This window comes from Mirounga angustirostris, unplaced genomic scaffold (genome assembly GCF_029215605.1).
Source record: "Mirounga angustirostris isolate CCGP_5_RB_7025 unplaced genomic scaffold, mMirAng1.0.hap1 SCAF_13, whole genome shotgun sequence".
NCBI lineage: Eukaryota > Metazoa > Chordata > Mammalia > Carnivora > Phocidae > Mirounga > Mirounga angustirostris.
The window spans coordinates 58,330,608-58,355,953 of record NW_026991721.1 but is presented as its reverse complement, the minus strand read 5'-3'; the positions used below and the strand labels follow the sequence as shown (position 1 = coordinate 58,355,953).

Sequence of the window (25,346 nt, the reverse complement as noted above, 5' to 3'; positions counted from 1 at the left end):
GTAGGGTTATAGAAATGGGTGAAAGCATGGCACTTGACACTGGAAAGATAAGATTGATAGCAGTTTATTAATCATAAATACTCACAGACTGGGGAAAGAGGAAACTGCGTGCCAGGCAAGGGGCATACAGGGGTGGCACTTGGGGAGAGAGTGAGCAAACAAGGGGCCATGGGAGGCAGGCTTTGTAGTAAAGGCAAGGTGGGGTCACCCCTCTCATTCCCACAGGAGGATTTGAGTATCTTGTTTGAATAATGTCATCAGCTTAGAGGGAAGTGAAAGCCATTAGTTGGAGTGCAGCTGGTTTGATTGCTAGGGAACCCTTGTCCACTGGATGTGGGGTATATCTGGGAAGAGCAGGGCAGCTCATGGTTAGGCTTTTTGATGCCCTCCCAGTTTCAGATGTCAAAGCATCACATGATATTGAATCAGTTTCATGAAATCAGAAACCACACCACATACTCCTTCTTTTTATGGCGTGGCCCTTCTAGGGTTTCAGGTCAATGTCCAAGGTATTCAAAGAGTTCTGTCCACTCTCCCTTGTTGGGACTCCAATGTGTCTTAGTACTGAATGAACTCCAGAATCTCCAGACAACTTACAGCCCACCCTTTACCTCAGAGATGTTTTCTGCCAAGCTTTTTGGAATCTTGACCTATGAATCTGAAGCTTAGTACTTGGTGAAAACCTCAAGTAGACACCTAAGCAGATTTCTAAGACTCCTTCATATCCAGTATGTACCCCAAATTTTGATCCCTCACAGCCTCTAAAATCACTTGTCTTCTCTCCCTCCATTAAGGAGAGAGCTGCTCTCAATTTGCATTCAACTTCCTTATCTGAGTTTATAACATGCAGTCTGGCAGAAAGCCTGAATGGATATGGAGTTCACGTCTTGTTTCCTTTATCACAAGGAATCATATTTCTGTACTGTTTTTCAATATCTGACATATTTTATATATATCTTGCCCAGAGCTAGAGTTGTTTATCTGATGGAATATGTTCAACATCCATTTCTTCTTTATGACATATAACATTGAGGTTGAAAGTTTTAGGGCCTCACTATTTTCTTGTATTCATACTCAAAGTTTTGACAAATGTGTGTGCTTACAAGAGCTGAGTTTTTTTGTTTGTTTGTTTGTTTTGCACCTGTGTAGTGAAACAAAGAAATTTACAAAACATTCTTTTGGGGAAGTATGAATTGTCTGCCTGGGTTTTCAATGCTGTGGCTAAATTTGTGATTTCTATTCTGTTTATTTCCATTTATTTTCTATTTCTATTTTCCTCTAAGTCGTAAAGTCCTTCATCTTATTGAACTTTTATTATTTCTGTTGTAACAGTAGAAAGTTTCTTTGTTGCATTTGTATGTACATCAACATCATCATCCTCAAATTTATTAAGTGCTTAATGTGTGCTTTTTTAAGGAATGATAGTAAGTGATTTGCATATATTATTATATTAGATACAATGTTATTATGAAATAATAATAAAATAATAGGTAATTATTTGAGTATTGACAAACATGGTCATGAATTTTTTAATGGAATACTTGACTTAATCCTCACAGCAACATTGTGCATTAGTTTCTTTCACTATTCCAATTTCACAGGTGAGGAAACTAAGAGGTTCAACTCAGGTCTTCTTGATGTTGAAGCTTGTACTCTTAACAGCTAATTACATTCTAATTATAGTATAAGAAGACTCAGTAACTGAGACAGACTTGGACAGGACCAAAGGATTTTTTTTTCTATTTTTTTTAATTTTTTTTATTCTTATGTTAATCCCCATACATTACATCATTAGTTTTAGATGAAGTGTTCCATGATTCATTGTTTGTGCATAACACCCAGTGCTCCATGGGGACCAAAGGATTCTAATCAGGATGGAGTTTCTTTACAGCCCATTGCAAAACTTCTTTGGCGGTGACATGGTTAAAGCTATTTGCTGCCCCAAAGCTCATGCTGCCTATTATCTTCATCAAGGGATGATATCCAGGAATGTACCCTGGAGGAGGGTAAGAAATGTCTTCAGCTCTCATCTCCTTGTGGGTGAGTCAATAACATGTGGCTTGGAGAGGAAAAGGGTGAAGCCATTTGCCAAGGTTCCTTATTAGTGTTCATCTAAGAATAGAGTTAATATGTTTTAATGCCCTGAAAAAGAACAATATTGAAGATTTAGAAGAAGAAAAAGTGCTCTTCATCTTCAGGTACCATCTGGGAACTACTGCATAAGTTTTCTGAAGAGTTCCTGAAATGTACTGTCATAATAGATAAAATCAAATAAATGGGAAGTTAGGAGATGGGCTAGTAGTAGCTTACCATCCTAAATCTTCCATGCCTTAAATACAGTCTGATATATGTGTACCTAAATCTTTAGGCATATGGATTCTAGGCCCCATAAGGGAGACATGCTGAGATGAGGAAAAGTTTGAGGAACAGAATGGAATGGGAAGTTGCTGGTTTGGGAAGACAGTTTGAAAAGCCAATCTGTTCCTATTTGCATGATGGAAGGTAATAGAATGATGATGGGAACTGATAAATTCAGAGTGATCAAGGTTAATTGCAATTACTTTTAAATCTTTGAAGAATCATCTTTGAAAAGGCTCCTTGCATTTTGAGCATTTCCTAATTTTTAGGAAAAATTAAAGAACACAAATATTAACAATAATTATTTGTTTTCTAAGTGCTTTACAGAATATTGGGAACTCTTCCACCCACTGTCTTAGTTTATCATCAGAGATTGGTATGAGATTTAGTACAACTCATCCATTGCCATTCTTTAGGCAATGAGAAAAGGGAAACCAACGTTGTACACACATATAAGTGTGCCATATATATCGTGAGAAGAGACTCCTTTGTGAACATGAAATCTATTCTCTTATTATTTCTTATTACTGTCATGGCAGAACCAGAACACTGGCTCTTAATGCTGTTAATCTGAATCCCACTGTGACTGCAGAAGAAAACAGACATTGGTGCTAGGAAACCCAGCATTTCCCAGGTTTCCCACTTTACTCCGAGGCCACAGGTTTACATCTGACCGAAAATCTGTTGGCAAGTCAAAAAGAAGAGTTCCTGTAACAAAAGGTCACAGTGCATTCTTAACCCTTTTGGATAAATAGCTCTTGCTTAAGTCCAAGCTTGCCCAAGTTATTTGTTTGTTTGTTTGTATTTATTTGTTTGTTTTCCAGTGTTTTGTGCTGAAGCCGGCACCAGAAACATGTACCCTGCCTTTTCACCTATGTCCTTCTGTTTCTTATCACAAAATCCCTTCACTTCACAGGTCTTCCTTAAAAATTAAGAAAAACCATTACGCGCACACACACAAACTCACAAAACTCTTCCTCTTCTGCACAGTCAGCTTAATGCAATATACAAAAACAATATGCTCAATATATTTGAGCACCTGAGTGCTCTTTCTCATAAGTCCATTTTCTCAAATGCTAAATGAAATAATGTCAGATATTCCAAATATGTTCACATTATGCCCATTCATTATGTTTCTGTCTCCACGTTTGAAATCTATGGGCGAAAGGACGGAACTTTCAGTTTGCTAAAGAAATGTTAAAGATTTTTCTCTAATTAAAAAAAAAAAAACCGTGTAGTGTGAATATAGGATGAAGAGTTCATAGATGGCACTCAAACACTCCATCTGAATACACAATTCTCCCCAGTGTCCTCAAACATTTCTCCATCTAATTTCACATTTGTGCCATCTACCACTAACTGACTAGAAATTCATGAATCTGTATTTAGAGGGGGCAATACAACAGCCTGTCCAGCTTCCTATAGCAGCAGGAGTTAACAGACTACAGATTTTCTTATTAACAATTTGGTACTTTTCAAATAAATTATAAGGCAAAACACAGTATCTTTATTTGTTATAATTGCCACATGCTTTTTTGGTCTTAAATGATTTATAGTAAGATCCTATCAAAGAATCTGTGTTTGTGACCCAGTATCCTTGTGGGCCCCATCTCGGAGTTTAGCACCCAGCAGCAAGGTTTCTTTCTTAGTCTAAGGGTGTCCCTTTTCTATTAACTCATAACCTTGGCTTCTCTCCCACTTCTTGCTTTTCCCACAGCATTGCACTCATCTGTTTACAAAACAATACTATACCTAAAGACGTACCTCAGTGATTCTCAGGCTTTGGTTTGCATCAGAATCACCTGGAGGGTTTGTTAAATCACGGAACACTGGGCTTCAACTCAGTAAATCCTGATTCAGTACGCTGGGGCTGAAACCTAATAATCTGTATTTATTACAAGTTGTCGTGTGCAGCTGATGCCACCAAACCACGCTGTCTAAGCCACTGAATATATATTTAGCACAGAAGACAATACCTGGGTCAAGTGAAATGCAGTTCTCTTAAGTAATTGTGTTGGTTCTGGAAAGTTTTTATCTTTTATCTTACTTCTCTTACTTCTGTCACAATACCAGCTTGAACAGATAGGTATCTCTTAGCTAATTTGTGCACTAACAACTTTTTCGTGACGTACTTCCATACTTTTCCTACCAATCAGAACTCACTCACCCACACACTCACGGATCTCCAAGTGTCTTGCTCCTTCTTTCTGTTCTGCCCTGTCTCCAATTCTCCCCTCCTCAGAGAGATTTCACCTAAACTCTGAACTGAGAATCATATGCCCTTCTGTTTGCATATTGTTTTATTATATTCACATATTTGAAATATCGATTCGTGTTTCCCTTATTACTGGGATCTTTTTTTTTTTATATTTATTTATTTTTTTATTCTTATGTTAATCCCCATACATTACATCATTAGTTTTAGATGAAGTGTTCCATGATTCATTGTTTGTGCACAACACCCAGTGCTCCATGCAGAATGTGCCCTCCTCAATACCCACCACCAGGCTAACCCATCCTCCCACCCCCCTCCCCTCTAGAACCCTGTCTGTTTTTCAGAGTCCATCGTCTCTCATGGTTCGTCTACCCCTCCGATTGCCCCCACTTCATTCTTCCCCTCCCGCTACCTTCTTCTTCTTTTTTTTTTCTTAACATATATTGCATTATTTGTTTCAGAGGTACAGACCTGAGATTCAACAGTCTTGCACAATTCACAGCGCTTACCAGAGCACATACCCTCCCCAGTGTCTATCACCCAGCCAACCCATCCCTCCCACCCCACCCCCCACTCCAACAACACTCAGTTTGTTTCCTGCGATTAAGAATTCCTCATATCAGTGAGATCATATGATACATGTCTTTCTCTGTTTGACTTATTTCACTCAACATAATACCCTCCAGTTCCATCCACGTCGTATCTTATTTATATCTTGTGTCTAGAACAGTGACTTAGATGGTTTAATTACTGAGTGAAAATGAGGACATTTAAATTGGAGAAAACAAAGTAGATTACAAGAGGAAAACCAGAAATGGCCATGATACCGGAAATTTTTAAACTTAAACTAAACGTTTATTTACTTTAGATGTAAGGATAAGGATTGTGAATGTCTTGATCTGTTTGTTAATAGCTGGCTTTTGTTTTCACCTTCAAGCGACAATATCCAGAGTAAAAGATACTTAGAATTATTTCCAGTCCCAGATCCTCCTTTAGGATTGATGTGACTTTAGTAAAGATATATAGATGAATTCTTAAGGATTAAGTTTCTTAATCTGGAAAAACTGATCTGCTAACTTCCAAGGGTCCAGATGCTTTAAAATCAAATATCTGAAAGTGTTTTTGAAACATTTTGAAAAATACTGTAAATGAAATACGAAAGGAATAAATTACACTTGTATTTTTACATGCAGAAGAAAAAGTGACAGAATTCATTATTATGTGGAGCTACTTTTCAAAGAAAGAGGAATGCTGGATTATTTTCCAAGACATATGAGAGAAAAGGTGATAAAATGAGAGAAAATCAGTATCATTGGAAAAAGACAAAACAAAACAAAACTCTGAAGAGACAGGTAAGAAAGATTCCTAAAAATTAAGTTGTCCTTGTTGGTTATTATTCTTCAGTTTTGTACTCCTGGGAAACTCCAAAAATCTCCTTTCTTTATTTATGATTATGAGGGAAGGCAAAATGTTTTCTGACAGTGCTTTGACTGGGTTCTCAGAAAATGGAACTCATGATGTATAACTATGGGAAGAAAACTGAGATGACAGGAAGTGAAAGAGGAGCCGAAGTTCAAGGGAGAGAACACGAGAAAGACGCAAGATACAGTCTCAGATTATTGTATTTTTTTTTCAGAAATCTCTTTATAAGTGGATCTAAATTCTGATTCCTTCACACATAAGTATCTTTTTCTGATTTCTGTATGTTCATCAGTATAATGCTGAATAATGCTGAATAATTACAGGTAAGCTACAAGGTAACTGTTTAATCTTCTATGAATTGAATCATTCTATTTAATGTTCCATATGCACAGTTCAATTGGAGAATAAATTGTATTTGGAAAAATATCTAAAATTTTTCCACAGCTTGACATTTTAAACCATATGGGTGATAAGGTTGTAACTGTGTGCTCACACAGGTGGGCTGACATATTAAAGGGAATTATTTTGTATTGTCTTAATTATAAAAGAAGATGTCAGTCTGCAAACTTTGGATATTCACCACACTGAAGTACCTACTGAAAGGCAGTGTGAAGGGGAACTTGACAGGAAGTGAGGAACCTGGCCTCTGCTCCCAGATTAGGCACACTCACTACATAGAGACTTAGAGTTCATGTCTCAAGAGGTAGAGTGAAGAGTTAGGATCAACACTGTCTTGGTCCCTTTCCAGATTCACGTTTCAAATTCTGATTTTGTGATAATTTTTTTTGTACGGCTCCCAAGCCAGTCTCCCTATGCATGCAGCATTTCCTTTAGTAATTCAAACTAACCTTTGTTTAAGGGCTCCTTATCTGTGATCCCGGGGAAATGCCTCCACAAATCACAAGCCATGGTTGTCAGGGAAATACTTTGAGGAGTCAGTGAAAGATCTTGGTTCCTAGAGCAGGTTCTGACCCAGCAACTCCTTTGATTCCAGGGCCTGTGGTTGCACTTCTGCCTGGAGTTCTGCCCACCATGTCAGATTCCAACCACACCAGCACCTTCTTCTTCCTAGCAGGCCTCCCAGGCCTTGAGACTGTGCACAGATGGCTCTCCATCCCTCTGTGTGCCATGTATGTGGCCTCTCTGGCAGGGAACAGCCTGATCCTGAGGGTGGTGAGGTCAGAGCCCTCCCTGCACCAGCCCATGTACTGCTGGCGTGACTGACCTGGGCCTGTCTGCCTCCCCGCTGCCCACCATGCTCCCCATCTACATGCTGGGTCTCAGGCAGGTGTCGGTGGATGTGTGCCTGGCCCAGCTCTTCTTCATCCACACCTTCTCCATCATGGAGTCCTCAGTGCTGTTCACCATGGCCTTGGACCGTTTTGTGGCCATCAGCAACCCCCTGCACTATGGTACCATCCTCACGAGCCCCCGTGTTGCCAGCTTGGGCCTAGCCAGCATGGTGCTCAGCATCGGGCTCCACACCCCAGCCCCCATCATGCTGAAGAAGTTGCCTTACTGCCAGAGTCACCTCCTTTCCCACTCCTACTGCCTGCACCCAGATGTCATGAAACTGGCATGGGCAGAGGCCCACATCAGCAGTGCCTATGGTCTCTTTGTAGTGCTCTCCACACTGGGGTGGACTCGGTGCTCATTGTTCTCTCCTATGTGCTGATCCTCCAAACAGTGCTATCCATTGCCAAAGCTGAGCGCCTCAAAGCCCTCAACACATGTGTCTCCCACATCTGTGCTGTGCTGCTCTTCTACACACCTATGATTGGCCTGTCCATGATCCACAGATTTGGGAGGCAGGCTTCCCATTCCAACCCTGTGCTGTTCTCCTATCTTCACTTTCTCATACCGCCAGTGCTCATTCCAGTGGTTTATACCATTAAGACCAAGCAGATCCAGCTGAGGATGCTACGCTTCTTCGGGTTGGGTGGGGCTGGCATCAGAACCACTCAGGCTCAGTAGGTCTTTGGTAGAGAGAGAAAGGGCATGAGAGACTTTGGTCATAGATGTTTAACGAGCCATTTCACATAAAGTCCCATAGTGAGAAGAATGTAACAAGGAGACATCATCTTCATAGAAGTTCTCACTCGTGGGAAGAAATAACCACATTCTCATTTATTCATTTCTCATTATGCAAAGTTTCACTGAATACTTACTCTGTTAAATATACTACTATTGACTCTATAAGTAGAAATAGAACTAAGATATAGCCTCCATTTTAGAAGAAAGACTCATAATATTTAAGACTCATGAAGGGGACGGCCAATCTAAATGGAAAAGGAACTCGAAAGGATAACTTAAAGACCTTACAAGTGTATAAAAATGCACATAGTACTTTGCCTCAGAGTTTAGGAGAAAGAATTTTTGGCAACTGGGGTGATAGCTATATTTGGAATTCAGTGATATTAGAAGCATTTTGGAAAATCCCCACTAAAAATAATCCCATGAGGAAAGTCATTCCTTCTCTCTTGTAAACCACTGCATCCCCTTTCCTAAATGTAGCCCTTTCTATACATTAGGTATTTTGTTAGTTTTTGCAGAATAAAAGAATAAAAGTGTCTTCCAGAAGCTCTGTCTGTATCTGCACTCTCTGTGAGTCTTCAATAAAGTCTGCTCTCACTTCCTCTCAGCTCCTGTTTGATTTCTATCCTGCATGAAGTGAAGGACCCCTTTTGGCTGATACTGTGGGACCCCTCTCTGGGTCATGGAAACCAGCCAGCTGGCATAACTTGCAAGGATGAAATGTTCATGGGCAATGAATGTGATTCCAGATATGTGAGAACCAAGCCTATGAAGACGTCTTAATTTCTCCTTTAGAGTATTCCAGGATTTTTGCTGTTTTTCTCATCTTTTCAATGTAAATTTCAAAAATGGTAAGGTTATCTAGCTCTTAAACTGCAAATATCTCTGGCTAGAGTTACCAACACATATTTTTAATAATAAGAATGAAAAAAAATTTCAAGCAGTATTCTCTTAGCTGTAATTTTTTTTCTAAAAATCTCATCAGTCCTGAGCACAACTATAAATGAAAGATGCTTTGAAAATAAAACAGGTGAATTTTATTGCGATAGCCCTTGCACTGAATGCCGTGGCTATTTCTTTGTATATACTTCATAAAACCTTCCCTTGTAGCGTCCTCACTTATATCAGATTAAGAGGGAAACTTAGAGATACAGTGGGGGACGAAGTAGCAAGTGGATGGATATTGTGACACAAAATAGAGGAAAAAAATTATAATTTTGAAAAATCTAATATAAGTAAAAGATTAGCAGACCAAGGATTAAGTAGTCTCATACTATTTACTTATTTCTTGACACACTACAATATATACTATAATTGGAATTCATAATGATGAAACAAAATCTGAATGAGAAGCCCAAAACAGAAGGTATTTCTTTGAGTGACATGTTCTAGGAAAACATCCATATTACATGTTTAGTATAAACAAAAAATTTCTGTTACTTAAGGATATCTACTTATCCGTCTGTCTGTAATAGCCATAATTAATAGTGCTAAATCAATGCAGAATCACTAATTACTACATGTTGTTGCTGAATATGCCTGTTTCCACAATCTATCTCAATTTAGGCTTTTTTTTTTTCCTGATTTTAATAACTGGGTAGATGATGGCACATTTTACTGGCACTATAAATAAAGATGGTTAAGAAAATGAAGAATTCAATTCTGTATATGTTTAGTGTGAGTTTTCTGTAGGTAATTAAACAACTATGTACAACAAATACCTATATAATTCTGAAACTGAGGAAAAAGATCAGAGCTTTTTACACAGATATGTTAATAATTAGTATATAGGTGATAGTTAAAACAGCGACAGAGATATTACTGTCCAAGGATTTAAAGGTAAGAAAGAATGAGCAGTGGTCAGAGAATAAAACCATAGGGAAATCAAGATTAAGAGAGAATGAGAAAGTATTTAGTTTTAAATGGACTCAGGGGAGGATAAAGGAGTAGAGAGATTGTTCCTTCAGAAGGCTCATACCAGACAGTTTAAATAAGATAAGCTCTTTTCAACTATTTAAAATACAAAAGTAGTAGTAGCTATGGAATGGGGGTAAATGTTCCTATTAGCACTCTACCCTGAACTGTAGAATCCTGTCCATAGAGTTTTCCCTGGGTGCCTTTAGGGCCTCATTACTGGTTCAACAGCTGCGCAGAAAAAAAGATTCTCAGAAACTAAATTTCTACAACCAAATAGCTGGACAACAGGGAGACTAAAGGAAAAATTTTCATTGTTCAAACCTCTAAATATAACCACAAATTATCTAATAGTAAAGTGCATGGACTGTGTGATTTGGGGTGATTAGTCATTATTGAAACTGAAACTGGGAGGCAGAGAAGTGAGATTCACATGGTGAACAAAATGACTTGGATCTATAGATCTATGTCTATATAGCCAGAACAGAGGATATATGGTGTAGATATTTAGATTTCCCTCAGACATACATTACAAAAAGTTTTCAGATAATTCCCTCCAAGTGGATTAAGAATTAGCATATATTCTCTTTGTTTCTGAATACATTACAAAACTAGCAAAGAGAACCCAAGACACATTGACAAGAGCTACCCAAGCTAACAAGTAAGGAAATAGCTGAGATTTTTTTGAGTTGTCCTTCCAGAAGCTGTACCATAGACACTCATTGTAAGAAAGAAGATAGAGAATGAAAGCAGAAAGAGCTGTGCAGGAGTATTAGACAAGAAGGTAATATTTATCGCTCTATAGCCTGAGACAAGCAAACTAGCTATTTTCCCAATAAGTATAATATTTGCTTTGAAAAACTTTTTTTCTTCTCCTTTTCTCCACCTTCACATAGGCACAGGACAAGTCTGAAATTTCATATTTTAAGATCCATTAGGCATTCTTAGTCATAAAACATTAGAAGACTGAGTGTAATAACTAGACTCTGGGAAAAGAAAGCATATAAGGTGATTGAAGACATACCTGTTTTTTGGAAATGTTTTTAAAAATTACTTTAAAAAGCAATTACTTTAAAGTTGGTTAATATTCAAATTGTGCTTAAATAGAGAAAGCATTCAACAAAAACATTGTTTTTTTTTTTTTTATTTTAGTTATTTGGATGGAAGAGAACAGCTAGAGAAGATCTATTGAGAATACGGCCACTGCTCTGTTCCCTATGCCTGGAATTTAAAAATTATGAACAAATGATCTGTTATGGAGTTAAATTAAATAATGACTGATATAGTTCTGAACTGCATGTCACATGAATTATATGACAAACTCAGAGAGTCAATCACCAATTATTGAGCAATTAAAGAAATGGCAAAAAATACTAAGTAATTTATAAATATCTCTGTATTTTTCAAATTATGGAAATCTAATAATTTTTTATTTTTAGGTGAGAAACCGAAGCTTAAGGATATTTAGTAATTGATCACATAGTTAGAAAGTGGCACAACTGGGATTTGTAATAGGTCAATTTGAATCTGAATCTGATACTTTTAAAAATTATATTGCCAATCCTTTCAAACTCTTCCCAAAAACTGAAGAAGGGGGAACGCTTCCTTACTCATTCTGTGAAGCCAGCATTACCCTGCTATCAAAGTCACACAAAGACATTCCAAAAAAAGGATATTACAGACCAATATACAGGCATGCCTCCCTTTATTGTGCTTCACTTTATTGCACTTTGCAGATAATGAGTTTTTTACAAACTGAAGGTTTGTGGCAGCTGGAAGTTGAGTTGTTTTTATTGTAGCTATAGATATGAGAAACTATTGTTTTTTATTTGTTCTTTATTCTTCTTTACTCCCCTTTTGACTTTAGCTTTTCAATGTATTCCTCCTTAGAGAAAATCTATATTTTACAGACCTTTTGGCTGTGATCGATTGTTATTTTACTGGACCCCTGTTAGGTTGCTGGTAAGGGATGGTGGGTTGTAGAGAGCAAAATGGAGTCTCTCATGTCAAGCAGGGGCCTGTGTCAAGTAATGATGCAAGCAGTTAAGGTATTGCGAATGAGAGGAGGTCTGTAGAGACCCAAAACTGATGAAATCCCCTTAAAAAGGGAAGGATTTTGGGCACCTGGGGGGCTCAGTTGGTCATGCATCTGCCTTCAATTCAGGTCATGATCCCAGCTGGGGTCCTGGGATCTAGCCCCACATCTGGCTCCCTGCTCAGCGGGAAGCCTGCTTCTCCCTCTCCCTCTGCCCCTCCCCACCCTTGTATGCTCACTCTCTTCTCTCTCCCTTCTCTCTCTTCTCTCTCAATCTCTCTCTCTCTCCCCAAAATAAATAATTAATTTTTTTAAAAAAGGGAAGGATTTTGGCAGCAAACTGTCAGCCTCTTCAGACCTTACCCCCTTATGTCTGACCACTTAAAAAAGGCTGCTCCTGCCGTGGAAGGCTCTGCCTGATCCATCTCCGAACAGAACCAAGATCCTTCACTGCTTGATCACCAGAAGCAGTGACGGCCAAGAGCTGACCCAGACCAGACCGAGGCCTTATCTCAACTGCATGCCCACAGACTGACTTCATGTTTGGTTCCTTAACTTCCTACACCCTTCTGTTATCTTGTTTGTTGTGTGGCTTGTCTTCTGTCCTGCTCTGTGTGCTGTGTAAAAAGCCAAGTTTAATTACATGGTGAATTGTCATTGAGTTTGGAATGCTGAACCTGCTTTATCATTGTGATTTAACTTTGCTTTATGATTGAATAAAGCTGACATTGTGGAAAGACACAACTCCTGTGTGCACCTTGATAGCGTGCTCATGACATGGGTGGAGGAGGAAAGCATACAATAATCTTCTTCTTTTTATTTTATTATGTTATGTTAGTCACCATACAGTACATCATTAGTTTTTGATGTAGTGTTCCATGATTCATTGTTTGCGTATAACACCCAGTGCTCCATTCAATATGTGCCCTCTTTAATACCCATCACCAGGCTAACCCATCCCCCCAACCCCCTCCCCTCTAAAACCCTCAGTTTGTTTCCCGGAGTCCATAGTCTCTCATGGTTCATCTCTACCTCCGATGTTCCCCCCTTCATTTTTCCCTTCCTACTCCTCATGTCCTCCATGCTATTCCTTATGTTTCACATATAAGTGAAACCATATGATAATTGTCTTTCTCTGCTTGACTTATTTCACTTAGCATAATACCCTCCAGTTCCATCCATGTCAATGCACATGGTTGGTATTCATCTTTTCTGATGGCTGAGTAATATTCCATTGCATATATGGACCACATCTTCTTTATCCATTCGTCTGTTGAAGGGCATCTCAATATTCTTCTAATGAAATCTTAGTGCACCTGATATTACTGGGACTGTTTCTCAGAGCTGTGACCTTCACAGGGATTTCTACAATGGTCTTCCTCCCCCTCTGCCACCACCAGGCTTCTTGCTTTCTTCCCTCACTGCAGCATTCCCAGGCTATTGAATTGTGATCCCTTTCCCCTTAGATGAGACAGTCTGAGGATGCTGGACAGAAGAGGAATTCACTTCCCTCAACTGGGATAAGGTTGTGGCAGTCTTTTTCCTCAAAACAATTGGTCTGTGTTATGGAGCGGCCTCTAGGGATATTTCACAATGGCTACCCTTTCTCAGGGGTTCAGAAAAGGATAAATGTTTACTGAAGAATTCAGTGAAAAGTAAAAATGAAATAAGGTATAAAAATATATGAGACTTAGTTAGATAAACATTGTTGTTGATTGAGACAGATATGGAGAATAAAACTTATTTGGAATACTAATATATCTTTTCCCATTGGGTGTTTACTTATTGTCTTCTCCTTCTGATTAGGTATTGAAATTTCAGTCAATGCAGTGAGTCTCCCTCCCTGAAAAGATCTGTGGACCCCAGAAAATGCTGCCATTTACCCATTCCTCTCAGTCCCAGGGACCCAAACTACTAGTCTGCAGTGACCAGGTGGGATCTCTCACTTGCGTCAGCCACCAAGTGGGAATAGTGGCCTCCCAGGAGCCTGGGTCCACCTGGCCCACACAATCCTCTTCATTCCTTCCTCATAAATCTGAGCGTTCTGACTCCGCATGCCACGAGCCCTGGTGACAAGACAGTGTTCTGGGGCTTCCTCAGGAGCAGCAGAGCAGGAGTAGCCCTATGCTCTCAAGAGCTTTAGCTACTGTCACCTGCTGTGTGTCCTGCAGGTGGCTCAGAGGGACTAAAAGAGAATGAAGTTAATGATCTAATTTGCCCAGAATGGTCAGGACATTGATTTGCTTCTACAACCTGAGACCTACTACCAAGGAGCTACCCTGGGAAATCATCTTGTGCTGTAGCTTCTGCAGAGTGGAGCCTCCCTGCGATTCTATGATGTTCTTTACCTGGGCTACAATGTGAGTGGCTGTGTTATACTCCACTGCTCTCACACACGGTAGAAGATGTGACAAACCTGGTCAGTAAATATCGATCTTCTCTGGAAAATTACCTTCACATAATCATGTCTGCTTCTTCGGCTTCCATTATCAATACCTCAATATTCATTCTCACGGGGTTCCCTGGCCTAGACCAGTACTATCCCTGGTTTTCAATTCCTTTCTCCTCCATCTATGCTATCATGTTCCTGGGAAACTGCCTGGTGCCGCATGTGATCCGGACAGAGCCGAGCCTGCACCAGCCCAGGTTCTACTTCCTGGCCATGCTGGCCCTCACTGACCTGTGCATGGAGCTGTCCACAGTGCACACGATGCTGGGGGTCCAGAGGGGGCTCAGCCAAGAACTCAGTCGGGATGTCTGCATTGCCCAAACTTACTTCATCCATGGTTTGTCCTTCATAGTGTCTGGAGTCCTTCTGGCGATGGCCTTTGATCGATTCACTGCAATCTGCAGTCCTCTGCACTAACAGTACATCCATCCTGACTAACAGTAGAGTCATTCATGTCATGGTGACCATTTTTTTTTTAAGATTTTATTTATTTATTTGACAGAGAGAGAGAGAGACAGCGAGAGAGGGAACACAAGCAGGGGAAGTGGGAGAGGGAGAAGCAGGCTTCCCACTGAGCAGGGAGCCCGATGCGGGGCTCGATCCCAGGACGCTGGGGTCATGAGCTGAACTGAAGGCAGATGCTTAACGACTGAGCCACCCAGGCACCCCTCATGGTGACCATTTTGATGAGGGCTGCTTTGTCCATTCTCCCCGTCATCATTCACCTAAAGTTCTTCCATTACTGCCGCCCCCACATCCTCTCCCACTCTTTCTGCCTGCACCAGGACCTACTCTGACTCGCCTGCTCTGACGTCCACTTCAACAGCTTCTATGCCCTGGCTCTGGTCATTTGTACCTTGTTGTTGGTTGCTGTGCTCATTCTCATCTCCTATGTTTTCATCTTGCATACAGTGCTGGCAATTGCATCCCGGGAGGAGAGGCTCAAGTCCTTGCAGACCTGTGTGTCCCACATCTGTGCCATCCTGGTCTTTTACATCCCCATCATTGGCCTCACCATGGTGCACCGCTTTGGAAAGCATCCCTCACCTTTTGTTCATGTCCTTATGGGCAATATCTATATTCTCTTCCCACCCCTGATGAATCCTATCATCTACAGTGTAAAGACCCAGCAGATCCAAAGCAGGATGAAGAAGTGGATTTCCCTGAAAATGTAGTAGAAACCTTGGATTTTCTCACTGGAATGTTTTAAGGTCAAAAGAGTAATGCTGCTTCCCATATGTGCAACAATGAAAAATTTGAATAATTATTTCTATAACTTTATGGCCTTTTATGATGACTTGAATATTAAAGAACTTAAGAGGCTTTCTAATTCAAGAAACAAAATAGAAGTAAGTTTTGCTAATACACATTCCAGGGGAGGTTTCTGAAAGTTTGTAATAGAATAATTATGACCTTATAGACACAACAATAAGTGTCTCTGAATTTTGTTAATATGTTCTTGAAGCACGATTGTCATATTAAAATTGTGATCCTCAGTTCATCAATATTTTCATTCCATTTAGACACACTTCTACATAAAATTTTGGAAAGCTCCCTATCATTTAGATTATCCAATAATTGATTATTGTATCAAAATACATGATGCAATGAAATTAGACTTTCTTCATTCCTACAGGTGAGGTGAGGATCATCTGAAACTGTGGTGCTGAGTCTTCTCCCACCTGTATTTCTTTTTCCCCATTAGTGACTAATGTAAGTCCATTAAAGAATTTTGGAATAAAAAGATGTACAATCCCTGTATTCCAAAGATTTATTTCTTAGAGACCCTCCATGTGATGAAGATATGACTTTATTGTGTATAAATTTTTCATTTTACATTATTTTTTATCATTCTATCATTAGGATTTCTTCATGGTATTTTAAATTCTTTATAAAGTCTGTAAGAAGAGGGCGCCTGGGTGGCTCAGTTGGTTAAGCGACTGCCTTCGGCTCAGGTCATGATCCTGGAGTCCCAGGATCGAGTCCCGCATCGGGCTCCCTGCTCGGCGGGGAGTCTGCTTCTCCCCCTGACCCTCCCCCCTCTCATGCTCTCTCTATCTCATTCTCTCTCTCAAATAAATAAATAAATAAAATCTTAAAAAAAAAAAAATTCTTTAAAAAAAAAAAAAGTCTGTAAGAAGATAGTTTAGTTTAGAAACTACCACAAAAGCACAATTGAAGACTGATGGTGCTTCTCTTAGAGCAATGATTGTAAGAACCAAAATAAGATAAGGGATATGATAATATTTAAGCTCTATGAGCACACTAAATAATTGCTTATGGTCTGGTGCCCAGAATGGTTTCATAGTTGATGTTCAAATTTCTGGTTTGTGAAATTGAGATGATGGTATGTTGTTCAATGAGATAGTGACAAAGAAGGAGTACTGTTTATGTGACAAGATAGCAGAACCTATGTTGAACACATTGAGTTTGAGATATCTCTGGAATATTGAAATTATTCAGTTGAGTAAGTATCCCTAGTGTTTCAGACACAGTGCTAGGCACTACTAAGGTACAGAAAACAAGGAGAGGAAAAAGTGTACCTTACCTTCAGTATAACAGGTGACACAGACGAAAATTATTAAGCATACATCTATATTAATTATTCTGATGAATGTCATTCAGAAATGAAGAATGCGCTGACAGCCTGCCAGGGCACTGTAATCTAGCACAAAGGATTTGAGTAATGACTCCCCTGAGAAAGTTATATGTAGTTGAGGCTTAAAGACTGAGGACAAATGAACTGAGGAATATAAGAAAAAGAATTTTCAGACAAAACAAGGAGAGAAACAAAACTGCAAATACACCATAATGTATGAAAAACAGGTGAATAAGTAACTATGAAATTCAGGTACAAAAATTGAATAGTAGGCAGGCACATGGTTAGAAAAGATGAGATTTTAATTTAGTTTTAATCCTTAGGGCAATATGCAAGTATTAATTTATTGCAATTAGAATGGTAGAATGATAAAATATTTATGCTAAGAACATCAGTCTTGCTACCAAATAGATGAGGACAAGAGTTGACAGCAGAAGACTAGATAAAAGAGTCTTAATAAAAGGATACAGTAGTGATTGAACATGGGTCTGCTCAGGGAGTTGCAAGAAGTGAGTGCATAGGAGATATATTTAATAGGTGGGATCATAATGCTGATTATTGATTGACTGTGAGGGATAAGAGAAATAGAGGTGCCAATCATGTTTAGGTTTTTGAAATGACAAACTATCGAGGCCCTATAGCCATGTCCTATTATAAGGAAGCTGTGGGTGAATGGGATTTGTTTTAGAAATATTCTTTTTTATTTATGTGATCTGCCTAAAGTAACTTTTTTTAGTGGGGAGGGGGGAGGGGCTGAGGGAGAGAGAGAGAGAGAGAGAGAGAGAATCTCAAGCAGGCTCCACGTTGAGTGCAGAGCCTGACTCAGGGCTTAATCTCATGACCCCAAGATCATGACCTGAACCAAAATGACTTAACCGACGAAGCCACCCAGGTGCCTCTTCCCAAAGTACATTTAAGGAGAGATATCCAGCCTGGGGTTTGATATATGTATCCGGTAGCTAAGAAGAAGATTAGGGTTAGATAATGAATTTGCAAATCATGGTCATAAACATGGTGTTTGAGATCATGAGGGTGCATGATTTAACTAAGTAAAGAAAATAATATAAGTATGCTAAAAACCCTGAACATTAAAATAGGGTACAGTTGAATCCCCAAAAATAGCCTGTAAAGGAAGCCATAAAAGTACTAGGGAATGCTGTGAATTGTGTAAGACTTGAATCACAGACCTGTACCTCTGAAACAAATAATACGTTATATGTTAAAAAAAAAAAAAAAGAAGAAGAAGATAGCAGGAGGGGAAGAATGAAGGGGGGGTGAAATCGGAGGGGTAGACGAACCATGAGAGACTATGGACTCTGAAAAACAAACTGAGGGTTCTGGAGGGGAGGGGGGAGTGGAATGTGTTAGCCTGGTGATGGGTATTAAAGAGGGCACGTTCTGCATGGAGCACTAGGTGTTATACGCAAACAATGAATCATGGAACATGACATCAAAAACTAATGATGTAATGTATGGTGATTAACATAATAAAAAAATAAATAAACGATACAAAAATATACACACACACAAAAAAAAGTATTAGGGAAGTATGTCAATGAATCCAAATGGAAAAATGTTTTAAAGAGGGAAACAAGTGTATCAGAATTGTGTGGGGATAATGTCTTACATTGAGTACTGAAAAGTATTCATTAAATTTATAGGAACAATGGAAAACTTACCATGAACAGTGTTTGTGAAGTGGTGGCAATGGAGAAACCTGTCAAAACTTATGAGTGAGGTACTCAAGATTAAGATCAACTGTCAGAAAACATGACGATGACATATATCCTTTATATGATGTGATGAATGTGACACCTTATATCTATAACCTTCCTCCAAAATAATCCATAACCCCACTCTCATCCTGAGGACAGAATCAGACAAGTTGCGATAGACAGCCATTTCACAATATCCTTAACCACTAATCTTTAAAATTACTAAAATCCACAAAAACAAGGTTAAGTCTGACAGCCAAGAGACTAAGGAGACATGGCAATTAAACACAACGTGTTGTCTGGATGAGATCCTGTGAGAGAAAAAGTATATTATGTAAAAAGTAAATAAATATGAGTAATTTTAAATTTTAGTTAATATTTTAATACTGGTTGATTAATTGTAACAAATTTCACTGTGTGTGAGGGATATATGAAAATTATCTATATTCTCAATTTTTCTCTAAATCTAAAACTATTTGAAAATATTCTATTAAAATATTTAAAATACCAATTTTAAAATAAAGTTAATAAAATGGAGGTTTACAAATAACTGGAGCCATGTTATTTTGGGGAAAACAATATAAACACACATTCCTTTAGTCTAGTTTTAAATAAGAATAATCTAGGCAATGATTTACCTTCTATGATCCACACAGGCAGGACTAGTTGAAGGGAAAAGTATTAGCAACACTCGTGGTCATTTACAATCCAGATATTTACTTCTAGATTATAAAATCCTATATTAAATGAAATAACTGCTCCAGACATTGCATGTCACTCCAAGCAAGTCAGGGAGCCCTGAAGTCATGTTTGTTCTCAGAAGTACAAACTCCATACTTTCTACCTTTCTGATAACGGGCATCCCTGAACTGGAGGCTGTGCACAATGGGATCACCATTCCCTTCTGTTCAGTGGTAGGCAACACGATCATCAAGATGGTATCCAACAGGCAAATGTTCCTATGTACCTCTTCCTGGACATGCTAACTGCCTCTAATCTGGCTCTGTCTCTCTTTACTTTCTCCACAATTCTTAGGACCATTTATTCTAGATGGATGCTTAAGTGTTGATCTTCCTTGTTTTCTTTTCATTTCTTTTTTTTTTAAGTTCAAACTTTATTTAATATTGCCTTCATACATAATCTGCTGTATTCAACAGTCTACAGATTTCCCATGACACAGAATCTTTCCACACAAGCATTTGGCACAGAAATTGGAACTGAATACTGAATCAGTAATGAACAATTCGCAGCAGCAGTTTCTCATCTGGAAAAGTATTTCCACTTCTCAAGAGATATGCTCTCTCTAAGGAAGGAACATTGCCTTCAGCCACTGACTCCCTCCCAGGGAAAACCCAGAGGCTGCTCTTGTATCTATGGAGACAGAGCGCAGGCTGAATTATCAGTCAGGGAAAGAGATTTCTTCCAGTCATGTGGTCAGAGTCCCATACGCAGAACAGGATATGATCCATTTTAAAAAGGAAACCACTTCTCCAGACACTTGAAGGTGCGAGGATATACACTCAGTATTTCCAGGGGGTAACCATTGTCTGCGTAGAATATTCCTTACACTGTAGCAATATCACTTGCACAATGGAAATTTAACCATTTTTTTTCTCAAGGTACTTTGAAACTATGCGAACATTTTAATTTTATAGTTGCCACATAGTGTTACATTAGTTTACTTGTACAACACAGCAACTGGACAAGTTTGTACATTATGCTGTGCTCACCACAAGCTTGGCTACCATCTGTCACCAAACAATGCTATCACAGTATTGACTATGCTCATGCTGTGCCCTTTATTCCTGTGACTTACTCATTGCCTAGCTCCCCATTTTTCCCATCCCACTACGCCCTTCTCCTCTGACAACCATTAGTTTGTTTTCTATATTTATAGTCTGATTCTGCTTTTTGTTTGTTTATCCATTTGGTTTTCTGTTCTGTTTTGTTTTGTTTAAGATTCCATATATGAGGGGTTCCTGGGTGGCTTGGTCCATTTGGTGTCTGCCTCCAGCTCAGGTCATGATCCCAGAGTCCTGGGATTGAGCCCTGCGTCGGGCTCCCTGCTCACTGGGGAGCCTGCTTCTCCCCTTCTCCCTCTGCTTGCTGCTCTCCCTGCTTGTGCTTTCTCTCTCTCTCTCAAATAAATAAATCTTTAAAAAAAGATTCCATATATGAGTGAAATCATATAGTATTTATCTTCCTCAGTCTGACTTATTTGACTTAGCATAATACCCTCTAGGTCCATCCATGTTGTCTCAAATGGCACGATTTCACCCTTTTTTAAGCCAAAGTAATATTCCATTGTATACACATATTATCCCTTCTGTATTCACTTGTCTATCAGTAGACACTTAGGTCACTTCAGTATCTTGACTATTGTAAATAATCCTGCAATAAACATAGGGGTGCATATATCTTTAAAATTAGTGCTTTTGATTTATTTGGATAAATACTTGATAGTAGAATTATTGGTTTATTTATTTATTTATTTATTTTTGAGGAACCTACACACTATTTCCCAGTGGCTGTACCAATTTACATTCCTACCAACAGTGTTATGAGGCTTCCTTTTCTCCACATCCTTGCCAACACTGCTTCTTGTCCTTTTGATTTCAGGTATTCTAACAGGTATAAGGGGATAGCTCATTCTGGTTTTAATTTGCTTTTTCTTATTTTTAAATTTTTTATTTAAATTCAATTAGCCAACATATAGTACATCATTATTTTTTGATACAGTGTTCAATGATTCATTAGTTGTGTATAACACCCAGTGCATTTTCTTAAGGATTAGTGATGTTGAACATCTTTTCATGGGTCTGTTGACCATCTGTATGTATTATTATGTATTATGTATTTTCATAAGGTGAAATGTCCATTCTGATTACATATTTATGTAAGGATGTCCATTCTGATTACATATTTATGTAAGGATGGATCATTTTGAAGGGTACCACTTTTAGGCAATTGTCTTCTTAGAACTTTTCTACTCAAACAAGTTCATATCCAATCAATCAGTGCAATATTTACTATCCATTCCCTATGTTTCCTCTCTCCTTTCTTGAGGGTCAATAGTTAACTCGCTTCATCTGCAAGAACACCCATATTTCTGCCTTGTGTTATCATATAGACTCAGAAAGGAGCACACTTAAACTCTTAGAGAGCGTTTCTTTTTCTGATTGAATATCATCAATGTTGTCACTATGATTATCATCATCATGAACACTGTCACCATTATAAACTATATCAATTCCTATTTATATTTAAAGTGAAAGTATTTTCAGCCCATCCCCACAGTATTTAAATATTTGAAGTATTGCAGTCTTTCTCAGTTAATATAATATGGTCAGGTCAGCATCAACCTTGCCCAGCATTACTAATGTTTCTCTGTGGCTTTTTTCCTTTTCTTTCTTTTCATTTTTCTTCGTCTATTTCTCTCGTATGTGTGTGCCCATGCAGTCAGGTAAACAACTGTTTCCTCAACCATAAACACAAATGCAGTGAAAAAAAACAGGTTAACAAGTGAAAAAAAACAAGCAAAAGATCTTGCTCATGTATTCTATAATTAGTAAAATAGTGCAATTAAAAACTAGTCCGTATAGTTCATTTGGTACTACCCACAGAATTGAATGTTAATTGCATAACATTTCTCCTAAGTGATGTGCATTAAAATCCTACTTAGGACAGAAAAATACTGCAGATAATAGTACAAAGAAAGACTTATTTATGCCTTATAAAGTGGCAGAGGAAAATAACCATGTAAAGTTTACGGACTTTGGGAGCCATTCATAGTTCTCATGGGAAGTAGACATGATTTTCATGGGGGAACCTCAAAAGAATTCAGATACAGGCTGGTAAACATACATACACACACACACACACACAAACACACACACGCACGCACACAGTGAAATAACTGCCTGCTCCTAGACATAATTTTAGGAGTATTTCTTTTATGCTTATGATCCCAAAGTACTGACTTACTATTTTTGGTGGACAACCAGGTACTTCTCTTGTTCCCAACTGAAATCCCAGGAAAGGAGAGGTTTTAAGAGGTCATTCATATCCACAGATTTTATTTCTTCTTTTTTTTTTTTGTTTTTGTTGTTTTATTTTTCATTATGTTCAGTTAGCCAACATATAGTACATCATAAGTTTTTATTGTTCAAGCCTGATTGTATAATGAGACCAAGGCCGGTGGAACACTGCTTTCTTTGGAGGTCTTGGTTCACTGTACTCTTTCTAAAAATGCAAATTTTCTCTGACTCATCAGATTTACAAAATGAGCAATGGAGATGTTAGATGCAAGGAAGTAGGTAGGGAACGCCATGCTACCATTATAGGAAGAATTCATGGGATCTTATTTATGAAATGTGTGACCCCTACCTAATTGTTTCTGTAGCCAGCAATACAGACTCAGGCGACCTATTTGTTTTCTTTAATATAGTAAAGAAGCATGTGGCATTCTCCTGAGAAATAGTCTTTTTTTTAAGATTTTATTTATTTGTCAGAGAGCGAGAGAGCACAAGCAGGGGGAGCGGCATGCAGAGGAAGAAGCAGCCTCCCCGCTGAACAAGGAGCTCGATGGTGGATGCGATCCCAGGACCCTGAGATCATGACCTGAGCCGAAGGCACACCCTTAACCCACTGTGCCACCCAGGCGTCCCTGAAAAATATTCTTAATAACCAATATTTCTAAGAAGATTCTATGTACCAAGCTGGGTTATAAATCCTCAATACAAATCATCTCATTCACTTCTCACAGAACTCTTACGGTATAGATATTATTACTGTTACTATCCATAATGTAGAGTTACAAAACCTAAGCTCAAAGAGGTTAAATTATTTCCCAAGAGCATACAGCTATGAACCCAAGCAGAACGCATGTTTTTCTTTGTTTGTACTAATATGGTTCATTCAGGAAATCAGCACTAGTATGACAAAATTCATGGACTGTGCACTTTCTTGCCTCCACTGAATTCAACTCTGTCTTGTTGCTTAATAGCTATTTCTAAAGAAAGTCATTTTCCTTCTAAAAGCTTGATATTTCATTAGAAAAGTAAGAGTGGTTTTCTTTTTCAACATTCCCCTGGCAATTCAGGGTCTTTTCTGGTTCCATACAAATTTTAGGATTGTTTGTTCCAGCTCTGTGAAAAATGTCAATGGTGTTTTGATAGGGATTGCATTGAAAGTGTAAATTGCTCTGGGCAACATAGACATTTTAATGATGTTTATTCTTCCAATCCATGAGCATGGAATGTTTTTCCATCTCTTTGTGTCTTCCTCAATTTCTTTCATAAGTGTTCTGTAGTTTCTAGAGTATAGATCATTTACTTCTTTGGTTAGGTTTATTCCTAGATATCTTATGGTTTTTGGAGCTGTTGTAATTGGAACTGATTCCTTAATTTCTCTTTCTTCAGTTACATTGTTACTGTATAGAAATGCCACTGATTTCTGTCCATTTTTATGTATCCTGCCACATTGCTGAATTGCTGTGTGAGTTCTACTAATTTGGGGGTGGAGTCTTTTGGGTTTTCCACATAAAGTATCATGTCATCTGCAAAAAGAGAGAGTTTGACTTCTTCTTTACCAATTTGGATGCCTTTTATTTCTTTTTGTTGTCTGATTGCTGAGGCTACGACTTCTAGTACTGTGTTGAACAATAATGGTGAGAGTGGGCATCCTTGCAGTATTTCTGACCTTAGGGGAAAAGTTCTCAGTTTTTCCCCACTGAGAATTATATCACTGTGGGCTTTTCACAGATGGCTCTTATGATGTTGAGGTATGTTCCTTCTATCCCTGTATTTTGAAGAGTTTTAATTGAAAAAGAAAACCAAAGCTAGGGGCAGAATAATGCCTGACTTCAAGCTATATTACAAAGCCGTAGTCATCAAGACAGTATCGTATTGGCACACAAACAGACACACAGATCAATGGAACAGAATAGAGACCACAGAAATGAACCCTCAACTTTATAGTCAACTAATCTTCAACAAAGCAGGAAAGAATATCCAATGGAAAAAGGGCAGTCTCTTCAACAAATGGTGCCGGGAAAACTGGACAACCACATGCAGCAGAATGAAACTAGACCATTCTCTTACACCATACACAAAGATAAACTCAAAATGGATGAAAGACCTCATTGTGAAACTGGAATCCATCAAAATCCTAGAGGAGAACATAAGCATTGTATATATGGACCACATCTTCTTTAACCATTTCTCTGTTGAAGGGCATCTCAGCTCCTTCCAAAGTTGGCCACAACAACTTCTTTCAAGACATGTCTCTAAAGGCAAGGGAAACAAAAACAAAAATGAACTTTTGGGACTTCATCAAGATAAAAAGCTTTTTCACAGCAAAGGAAATAGTCAACAAAACTAAGAGGCAATCCACAGAATGGGAGAAGATGTTTGCAAATGACATTTAAGGTAAAGGATTGATACCAAGATCTATAAAGAACTTCTCAAACTCAACACCCAAAAAACAAATAATCCAGTCAAGAAATGGGCAGAAGACATGAACAAATACTTCTCCAAAGAAGACATACAAATGGCTAACATGAAAACATATTCAACATCACTAGCTATCAGGGAAATACAAATCAA

At 38.5% G+C, this 25,346-nt stretch overlaps 1 protein-coding gene and 1 pseudogene across 1 annotated transcript; both read left to right on the top strand.

Annotated features, from left to right (window-relative positions):
• Nucleotides 1–7,027: 7,027 nt before the first annotated feature.
• On the top strand, nucleotides 7,028–7,969 carry LOC123841724 (olfactory receptor 51G2-like). The gene is given in 3 exon segments (XM_045871253.1): nucleotides 7,028–7,203; nucleotides 7,205–7,626; nucleotides 7,629–7,969. Coding segments are annotated over 3 exon segments (939 nt in total).
• Nucleotides 7,970–14,442: 6,473 nt separating this feature from the next.
• Nucleotides 14,443–15,602, top strand: LOC123856489 (olfactory receptor 51V1-like; annotated as a pseudogene).
• Nucleotides 15,603–25,346: the final 9,744 nt, after the last annotated feature.